This window comes from Triticum dicoccoides, chromosome 2B, assembly GCF_002162155.2.
Source record: "Triticum dicoccoides isolate Atlit2015 ecotype Zavitan chromosome 2B, WEW_v2.0, whole genome shotgun sequence".
NCBI lineage: Eukaryota > Viridiplantae > Streptophyta > Magnoliopsida > Poales > Poaceae > Triticum > Triticum dicoccoides.
The window spans coordinates 382,151,684-382,162,259 of NC_041383.1; the positions used below are offsets into that span (position 1 = coordinate 382,151,684).

Sequence of the window (10,576 nt, forward strand, 5' to 3'; positions counted from 1 at the left end):
GGGGGGGGGGGACAAGAGGCAGAAGAAAACAGGTGAAGCCAAAGATGTGCAACAGAGATTGGGGAACGACGACCCACGAGCAGCAGCCCATAGTGATGGTCGGCTCCATTCCACCATGACGCGAGCGACGCCGGAGCTCTGGCCTGGCTGCTCCTTCCCATGCCCGTCCTACTCATCCTCCCTTGCTCCTCTTCATGAAGACCACACCAGCCATGCTCTCTTTTGGCAGTGAGAGATGCAGCCCGATCTAGAATCACGATGTGTGGTGGCGCCAGATCGAGAACGCGGGAAGAGAAAGAGGCCGGGGAAGTGAGAGGGCACAGAGGGGAGAGGGGGAGTACCTCCGTGTGTGAAGGGGAGGCTGGCCTCGCCGGCGTCCGTCCCTCCCGCTCCAGATCTAGGAGAAGGTGAGGAGAGGCTCCAGATCGGGAACCTGGGAGAAGGCCGGTGAGGAGAGGCGACGGTCTCCCGAGGCTCTTTCCTCTCACTTCGTCCATCGTGGGCGGCGGCGGCGGCGGCGGGAGGAGGAACGAGGGTCGCGGGGAGAGGCGCGGGGAGACGCGGGCTAGGTCTCTGGCTGCCCGCTCGCTTTGCCCCTTCTTTTTCCCTCGCTGCTCGCCCTTGCTGTTTTTTTCCCACGCGCGGCGCGGTGCGGTGGTGGGCGCGGTGCGGTGTTTTTTCCGGTCTTTTCCGGTCGTGTGGTGCGGTGCACCCTCGCTCCCACGCGCTGCGGTGTTTTTTTTCCTTCGGATGGTATCATGCGCTGAAGCCATCGGTTGTGACTACGAACCCTTTCATCCTTTATAAGTTAGATGACACATACACAGACCCCCACCTGCCCAAACATCGAGAAAGAGGAAAATGACATGACAAGCAGATCCACTTCCCTCTCCACATCCGCAGAATGACTCTGTTTGGAGAGGAGAGAGATAGAATTCAAGGTTGTGGCAGCTTAAATTTTATCAGTTAATTAAAGTAGTAACGGCTCAAACTAAGTAATATCGCATGAAAAACTAAACAAATATGTGGTCAAAGAGGATTTAATCAGCTGCAGCCTGTACGCATGCATGTCTAGTCTTGACTTGAAAAAAAATTATATTTCAAGGAACATATGAAGATTATTTCCTATTTATTACTCTCAGAAATGTACTACACAAAAAGAAAATAGGTTATGGCGGTTTCTTGAATGGAAATCGAGGAGGCTCGTTGTTTCAAAATGAAAGCGTTACTCTCGGAAAATCTATTATCCCATGCAGCAGGTTTCCTTCCCAAATTACATCCAATGAAGAAACATTCTGTATCTTTCTTGATCTACAGGGATAAGTTTATTTAGTTCTACAAAGCATGAAAACCTGCCATTGTGCAGAACATTTCCGCGAAATTATATGTGAAGATAAGACCAAATTAATTGAGATATAATTTGCTATCTAAAACCATTGCATCAAAGGGTAGTGGCTAATCCCAGTTATGCATGCGAGATAGTCTATGGTGTTAGAGTTTGAGTAGTTTACTTCATGTAATCTCAACCTATCTCTATCTCTCTCTCCCGTATCCTTCTCTATCTCTTATACCGAACCAGATTGGAGTTCTCTCTGTTCTCTCTTATACGCCACGGCAAGACATTGTTGCCCCATATAAATATACACGACGCGGCTCCCTTGAGGAGTAGGAACGCTTATACCAAATCTTACATGGTATACAGAGCTAGCCTCTTCCCTATCATCTAGCAACACAAAAACCAGAACCCCAGCGCCCTTCCATCGCCATCATCATGAGCTCCAGCACCGTCGGCCTCAACCTCGGCGCTCCACCAACAGAGAAGCTCACAAGGGGGAATTACCTCCTATGGAAGGCGCAAGTTCTGCCGGCCCTGCGAGGCGCGCAGGTGACCGGCCTTCTCGACGGCAGCGATGCAGCGCCGCCGAAAACAGTGGAGATCGCCAAGGCGGACAAGACCACGGCCATTGAGCCGAACCCACTGTATGGTCCATGGATTGCCAAAGATCAGCAGGTCCTAAGTTATCTGCTGAATTCGCTCACTCCAGAAATCCTCGCGCAAGTGATCGGTAAGGAAAGTACCCTTGATCTATGGACTGCCCTTACCACAATCTTTGCTGCGCAGTCGCAATCGCGAATAACAAACCTGAGGATCGCCATCTCCAACACCAAGAAGGGCAACATGTCCATTAATGCTTTCATCACCAAGATGAAGAGCCTCGGAGACGAGCTTGCGGCAGCAAGTCGTCCGTTGACAAATGGAGAGATGGTGGACTACATCCTCGCCGGACTCGATCGGGATTACGACCCCGTCGTTGCAGCAGTTGGCGCCATCAAGAATTCCATCTCTGTTGATGATCTTTTCTCGCAGATTTCCGCTTTCGATCAGAGGATGGAGATGCTTGGCGACGGACCAGGATTTCGTTCGTCAGCCAATGCCATGTACAGGGGACGTGGCCAATCTCGGGGCAGAGGAGGCCGCAGACGCAGGGGGCGTGGTCGCTCTGAACGTGCTCCCCCTTCTCCTGTTCGCACCGGTGGGAACAACGGCTACCAGCAGCGTCAACGCCAGCCATCACCGCAGCAGTATCAGCAGCAGCATGAGGGTGATTACCCCGAGTGACAGATATGTTACAAATATCATGCTGGCGGCGCCAGGGACTGCTGGGATCGGTACAAGGAAGATCATCAGGAAAGGAAGAAGGTTAACCTCGTCACCAACTCGTATGGCATCGACACTAACTGGTATGCAGATTCGGGTGCTACCGAGCACATCACAGGAGAGCTTGATAAGTTGACGATGCGGGAGAAATACCATGGAGGTGACGAGGTTCACACGGCAAGCGGAGTTGGTATGGATATTACCCACATTGGTAACTCAATTGTTAAAACCCCTCAGAGAAATTTTCGTCTCAACAATGTCCTACATATCCCTCATGCATCAAAAAATCTTGTCTCTGTTCATCGTTTTACACTTGACAATAATGTTCTCATCATATTCTACCCTTACTCTTTTGTGATTAAGGATTTGGCAACGAGGAGAGTCATTCTTAGAGGAAGATGCGAGGGAGGTCTCTATCCAATCACATCATCATCTCCTATGCCAGAGTCAAATAAACAAGCTTGGAGTGTCACCAAACCATCTTCAGAAAAGTGGCATCGACGCTTGGGTCATCCATCTTCAGTTATAGTTCAGCATGTCATTAGCAAAAATAAACTTCCCTTTGTGTCTAGTATCGAGTCAGTTTGTGATGCGTGTCAACAAACAAAAAGTCATCAATTACCATATCTCATCTCTACTAGTATATCTACTGCTCCGTTACAACTTATCTTTTCAGATGTTTGGGGACCAGCCCCCACTTCAGTCGGGAGATTTTCTTATTATGTAAGCTTTATTGATGACTATAGCAAGTTTACTTGGATTTATTTGCTAAAGAAACGATCCGATGTCTTTCAAGTTTTTAGCAACTTTCAAAGTCTTGTTGAACGTCAACTGAACTCTAAAATTCTTGCCATGCAAACGGACTGGGGAGGTGAGTATGAAAAACTTAATTCTTTGTTTCAAAAGATTGGAATTTCTCACCATGTATCTTGTCCCCATGCTCACCAATAGAATGGCTCTGCTGAACGAAAGCATCGCCACATTGTTGAAGTAGGACTAGCATTGCTAGCTCATGCATCTATGCCTCTCAAATTCTGGGATGAGGCCTTTCTTGCCGCAACATATCTTATCAATATTCGCCCCAGTAAAGTCATCAAACTTGAAAATCCTATCACTCGTCTTTTTGGTATTACTCCTGACTATACATCCCTACGCATATTTGGTTGTGCATGTTGGCCGAATCTTCGACCATACAACACATGCAAACTTGCGTTTCGTTCCAAACAATGTGTTTTCTTGGGTTATAGTCCTATACACAAAGGGGTCAAATGTCTTGATGTCTCTACTGGCAGAGTCTATATATCTAGGGATGTTGTCTTTGATGAATCTGTTTTTCCTTTCAAGTCACTTCATCCAAATGCCGGTGCCCTTCTTCGAAAAGAAATTCTTCTACTTCCGGAATTTGATCAAGGGGGTGATAACAATTGTGCTAACCAATGTGCTAATATTTCTTCTAGTTCTACTTCTGGTACGCCTGTGCAGGTGCATGAAGAAAACGGCGTTCAAAACGATCAAGATGATCAAAATCCGGTACAAATTGATGCTATATTTGATGTGTATGAGGAAGAAGCAGCAGGCGTGGAGCACGAGGAGGATACGGCTGCACCTGCCATGCCTGCGCGCCGATCCGCCTTGGATCATGGGCGGAGATCCGCACGGGATCACGCGCCTGTCAGGGGGACCAGCCGACATGGGGGTCAGCCGTCCCCGACCCGCTCCGCTTCTGCCATGTCAGCGCGCATGCAAGGCACAGGAGAGGGCGTGGGATCTCCCTCGTCCGGCGCGCACATGCAGGGGACAAGATCTCCCTTGTCCGGCGCGTACATGCAGGGGACAGGATCGCTAGGCTCGGGATTTTCTGCTCCAGATTATTCTGTGGACTCGGCCGCTGCTAGTTCGGGTCAAGCCACACCGGGGTCTACTGGATCCGGTACACCAGCCCAGTCTGCACACATGGATGGATCGCCAGGATCTTCTGCCACCAGCCAGTCTATGCAATCTCCTGTGCAACAACAAGAACAGCCTACTACTACTTCAAGGGTCATGACCCGGCTACAAAAAGGTATTAAAAATCCCAAGATAAGAAAAGATGGCACTATACCATATGGTATGTTATGTGTTTCAGGTGAACCAGCGAGGTTGAGTGATGCACTTGGAGATCCTAAATGGAGAAAGGCTATGGATGAAGAGTATGATGCACTCATGAAGAATAAAACATGGCAGTTGGTGCCAAGTCAGAGAGGTAAAAATATTATTGACTGCAAGTGGGTCTACAGAATTAAAAGGAAAGCAGATGGCTCCATTGATAGGTATAAAGAACGTCTAGTTGCAAAAGGATTGAAGCAACGATATGGTATTGACTATGAGGATACCTTTAGTCAAGTTGTAAAAGCTGCTACTATAAAACTTGTGCTAGCCATTGCTGTTTCCAGGGGATGGAGTCTTCGACAGCTAGATGTTCAGAACGCGTTTCTGCATGGTGTTCTAGAAGAGGAGGTCTATATGAGGCAACCACCAGAATATGAAAACAAACAAACACCTCATTACGTTTGCAAGCTTGATAAAGCTCTTTATGGTCTGAAACAGTCACCTAGAGCTTGGTTCTCAAGGCTAAGTTCACAGTTGAAGCATCTTGGGTTTATTCCATCCAAGGCAGATACATCTCTCTTCATTTATAATAAGGCAAACACAATGATTTTTGTGCTCATATATGTGGATGATATTATAGTTGCAAGCTCTTCACAAGATGCCACTAATGCTCTTTTGCGTGATTTGAGTTCAGAGTTTGCTTTGAAGGATCTTGGTGATTTACATTTCTTCTTAGGCATTGAAGTTAAGAAGACTCAAGATGGCATAGTATTGAATCAACAAAAATATGCCACTGAACTTCTAACTCGTATGGGAATGAAGGATTGCAAACCTTCACCTACACCACTATCTTCTTCAGAACAACTTTCAACATATCAAGGAGAACCTCTTAATGAAGAGGAGAGCACAAAATATAGAAGTGTTGTTGGAGCCTTACAATACTTAACTTTGACACGACTAGACATATCATTTGATGTAAACAAGGTTTGTCAATATTTGCATGCTCCTACCTCCACTCATTGGACGTCTATCAAAAGGACTGTATGATACATTAAACAAACTGTGAGTTTGGGACTTCAGTTCAGACGTTCTAGTTCCACACTTGTCAGTGCTTTTTCTGATGCTGATTGGGCAGGATGTGTTGATGACAGAAAGTCAACTGGAGGATTTGCAATGTTTTTTGGTTCAAACCTTATTTCTTGGAGTGCCAGAAAACAAGCCACTGTGTCAAGGTCAAGTACAGAGGCTGAATACAAATCACTAGCAAATGCCACTGCTGAGCTAATTTGGGTGGAATCTTTGCTTCATGAGCTAGGAATCAAGCAACTTCGTGTATCTTGCCTATGGTGTGATAACTTGGGAGCAACCTACCTTTCTGCTAATCCAGTGTTTCATGGTAGAATCAAACACATTGAGATTAATTTTCATTTCGTGCGTGAAAGGGTTGCAGAGAAGAAGTTGGATATACGGTTCATTCCATCTAAGGATCAAGTAGTTGATGGATTCACCAAAGCTTTGCCGGCCAAGCCTTTTGAAGAGTTCAAGAGAAATCTCAATATAGGATAGTTTAGATTAAGGGAGGGTGTTAGAGTTTGAGTAGTTTACTTCATGTAATCTCAACCTATATCTATCTCTCTCTCTGGTATCCTTCTCTATCTCTTATACCGAACCAGATTGGAGTTCTCTCTGTTCTCTCTTGTACGCCACGGCAAGGCATTGTTGCCCCATATAAATATACACGACGCGGCTCCCTCGAGGAGTAGGAACGCTTATACCAAATCTTACATATGGATCTAATCCCAAGTAAAGCGCCACTAAAAAGAACAAAACTAGATAGTTCAAGGAGAAATAGTTTTCCATTTGTTACCGAAAAAATGGTACATCTGCCCAAAGTGAAGAAGGCAAAACAAACCAGAAATGGACAGTGCAAAAGAAATCGACGCAGTAATATAGTACTTGTTGCTGATGATATGTATGAACAGATCCGTGTATTCATATTTAATGTTGTGAAAATATTGAGAAGGGAAAACATCAGTGTTACCTTATTCATGCACTATGAAGTTTACTGAAAACACCGAAATGTTCAAACTAAAATGTAAGTGGGCAACTGAAAAGACAAAAAGGATACTGTACAACTTGATGGAAATTAAATTACTGTAGCAACGAGTGTGCAGCGAAGGCCTGTTCCCCAAAACTACATGAATTGAACTATTGACCTCAAAAAAAAACTGCTGTTAACCCCTTCAGAAAATCGAACTGTATGTAATCCATGTACTCCTTCAGAAAATCGAACAGTACCAAATAAATAAAGATGGCCTCAAATTGGGGGAGAGAGACACAGAGAGAGAGGAGGAGGAGGGGGGATGTGATACCACAAGGATGGTGTTGCAATAGCTGCAGTTTACATAGCAAACATGCTCCGAGGCGAACTGGCTAGATGACATTTTTTCCTTGCAATCTCGAAGCACCGAAGAGGGGGAGGAAGCAAGGCAAGATATATGTGTAAACAGAACGATGCCTCTTATGCTCTATATATGGAAGATCTGGGAGAACATAGCCGAATTATTTCCTCTGTCCTTTGAGTTATGTAGAGAGAGGAGAGAGCGCGCCTGAGTGCGAGGAGAAAAGGGCGGATGCAGCCGCGGGGGGAGGGGGCCTTGGCAAGAGCCGGCGGGAGGGCTTCGTTGTTAGTTTTTTCTTCGAGTTTTGTTAGGGTTTGTGTCCTGCTCAGGAAGACGAGACGGCGGCGGCTCCCTGAAGATGGAATAAAGGTCTCTCCGCCTAGCCCCCGTTCCGATGATGCGTGTAGCATCATTGGTAGGCGTGTGGAGGTGTGTCTCCGGCGGATCTATCTTCGGTGGATTTGCTCGGATCTGGTTGATGTTCGTCTATGTTCGTGTGCCTTCGGGTTGGATCTTTTCGATCTACGTTATTCTTCATCGGCGACGGTTGCTGTTCTGGTGCGCTAGTCTTATGGGGTCTTAGCACGACGACTTCCCGACTGTCTACTACAACAAGTTGTGCCCGACTCCGGCGAGGGAGGGGCGATGACGGCGGCGCGCCTTCGGCTCGCTTCAGTGCTTGTAGTCGTTGCTAGGTGGTCTACGAATCTGGATGTAATTTTTATTATTTCTGATGTTCGTTGTACTGCCATAATTGAAGATGAATAGATCGGAAGCTTTCTCGCAAAAAAAAAAGTTAGCTAGAAGGTATCTGGGGTCAGTGACTAACAAGCTACCAATTGCAAGCGGCTAGCCATAATTTGTGAATTGCTTTGTTTGTATACTTCAAAATAATACATGCTATTTCGGGTTGCTGTGTTGCCGTTAGGTACGTCACTGACTTTGCTGGACCTACCATCTTCTATTTGTAGTTTACCTCTGGGTTAACTGTCCATGGATAATGTCAAATCGTGAAGCAACTCAGCCGCCGCCTCCTCCTGTTCCGAAACAAAGCTAGGGTCCGTGCGTCTCGTCGATGCCGCCGCAGGTCCGTCTCGTTTCCAATGGCCCTAGGTTCATGGGACGCGGTGGATCCTGGTAAGGGCCGGCGGGAAGGCTTCATTGTTAGTCGTTCCTTTGATTTTTCTTAGCGTTTATGTCCTGCTCACGAAGGCGAGACGACGGCGGCTCCCTGTAGATGTAACAAAGATCTTTCCGCCTAGCCCCCGTTCCGGTGACGCGTCTAGCATCATTGGTGGGCGTGTGGAGGTGTGTCTCCGGCGGATCTATCCTCGATAGATTTGCTTGGATCTGGTTGTTGTTCGTCTATGTTTGTGTGTCTTCAGATTGGATCCTTTCGATCTACGTTATTCTTCATCGATGATTGTTGTTGTTCTGGTGCACTGGTCCTATGGGGCCTTAGCACGACGACTTTCCGACTGTCTACTACAACAAGTTGTGGCGGACTCCGACGAGGGAGGGGCGATGACAGCGGCGCGCCTTCGGCTCGCTTCAGTGCTTGCAGTCGTCTCTAGTTGATGTACGGATCTGGATGTAAGTTTTTTGTTCATGATCAGGTGAACTTCATCATATACTAAAATGCCTCTTTGTTTACTAGGAGTGGTGGAATTCCAGCACCTCAAGGCAAATTGGCAATCCCAAAAGAGATGAGTTACTGTTTCCTCAGTGGCATGTGAACATAGTGGGTAGTTGTAATCCTCCAAATACATACTTTTCCTTTGAATTAAATTCCTCGTGCTTATTCTGTCACTGATTAACAGCCAAAACAAAATCTTGTGCCTGAGCCTGTATGCTGTTTTCCATAATAGTCTGAAGATATTGTTTGTTGTGCCTTCCCCTTTAATGGCCTTGTACATTTTCATGGATGAATAATTGGGCGCTGACCATGCATAAGTCCAGTTGTCCTTCTTTGATGTAATAGCTCTGTTATTAAAGTATGCTTGCAGTGTAGTGGATTGTTGAAAGGCCTATTGAGATAGTGGTCTATGGAATAGCTGGCTGATGTCATTGTGTTGCAAAACTCTGAGCAATGAGATATCTTGATTAATAGCATATGAGTGTAGCTCTGGATATTTGGTAATCCCTCCCAGTTCATACCAGAAGTAAATAGAATCCCCTCTTCCTACATTACATACAACATGTTGCTTGAATATTGGTAGCAGCTTGAGTATTGCCCTCCACCAGAATGATCCCACCTTTTTATCCCCAGGTAATCTGTCTTGGTAGTGCTTTTCCCAAATAATGTTCACCCAAGGAGTATCAGTCTTATTGAAAAATTTATGGAGGAACTTGATGAGCAATGCTTTGTTATGAGAGTGCAGATCTGGAACACCTAGACTTCCAAGTTCTTTGGGCCTGCTGCCTTTATCCCAGGAAATAAGAACATTTTGTCTATCCTGGGTACCATGTTTTCTCCAGAAACAGTTCATGAGGTAGGAGTTGATTTTCTTAATGACTGCTTTGGGAATCATCGATGTACACATGAAGAAGGTGGGCATGCTTGTGAAAATGGACTTAATGAGGGTCAATTTGTCACCAGTAAATAGCATGGTTGAGCAACCCATTAATCTGTTCTCAATTCTGTTCAACATAGGCACAAAGTCCTCCACTCTAGGTTTGGTAAGACAGAGAGGTAGACCAAGATAAGTTTGGGGTAGTGTACCGATCTTGCAGCCTAGAAGGTTGGAGAGTTCATTCATCTTCTCAGCAGGTGTGTTGATTGAGATCAGTATAGACTTTGAATAGTTCACCCTGAGCCTAGTGTAACCAGCATAATGCAAGAGTAAGTTTTTGATGTGTTGGATTTGCTTGGTATCAGCCTTTTCCACCAGGATAGTATCATCTGCATATTGAATAATGGGGTAGTCTAGACAAGAGTTGTGGATGAGTGGAGATTCTATCATGGCAGACTGGTAGGCTTCATTGAAGATAGATTGAATCACATCAGAAGCGATCACAAATATGAGAGGTGATAACGAATCTCCTTGCCTAACTCATTTCTTACATAAGAATTGTTTCCCTAGAACTCCATTGAGTAGGACAGAGGAGAAACTAGTGCCATAAATCATTTTAGTCCACGAAATCCATTTGGCTCCAAAACCTTTGGCTTGTAGTATCTCAATTATGGTGTCATGTTTCAACATATCAAAGGCCTTTTCAAAGTCCAATTTCAGGAGGATGATTTCCATTTTGCTCTGATGACATTGGTGGATGTATTCATATGACCAAGCCAAACAATCATGGATGCATCTGTTATTGAGAAACCCATATTGATTCTTGTGAACCATTTTGAGAATGTACTACTACAATCTGTTGGCCAGCAATTCAGTAATGATCTTAAGAGTGCAATTAAGCAATGAGATAGGCC

The 10,576-nt window shown here is 45.6% G+C and overlaps 1 protein-coding gene across 1 annotated transcript in view; it reads right to left on the reverse strand.

Moving 5' to 3' along the window:
* LOC119360882 (protein YABBY 1-like) overlaps positions 1-7,191 on the reverse strand; it is a 24,763-nt gene extending 17,572 nt beyond the window's left edge. Inside the window, exon 1 of the mRNA XM_037626346.1 lies at positions 7,120-7,191. Within this exon, the coding sequence (XP_037482243.1) occupies positions 7,120-7,191 (72 nt within the window). The remainder of the gene's footprint in view (positions 1-7,119) is intronic.
* Between the last annotated feature and the right edge of the window lie 3,385 nt (positions 7,192-10,576).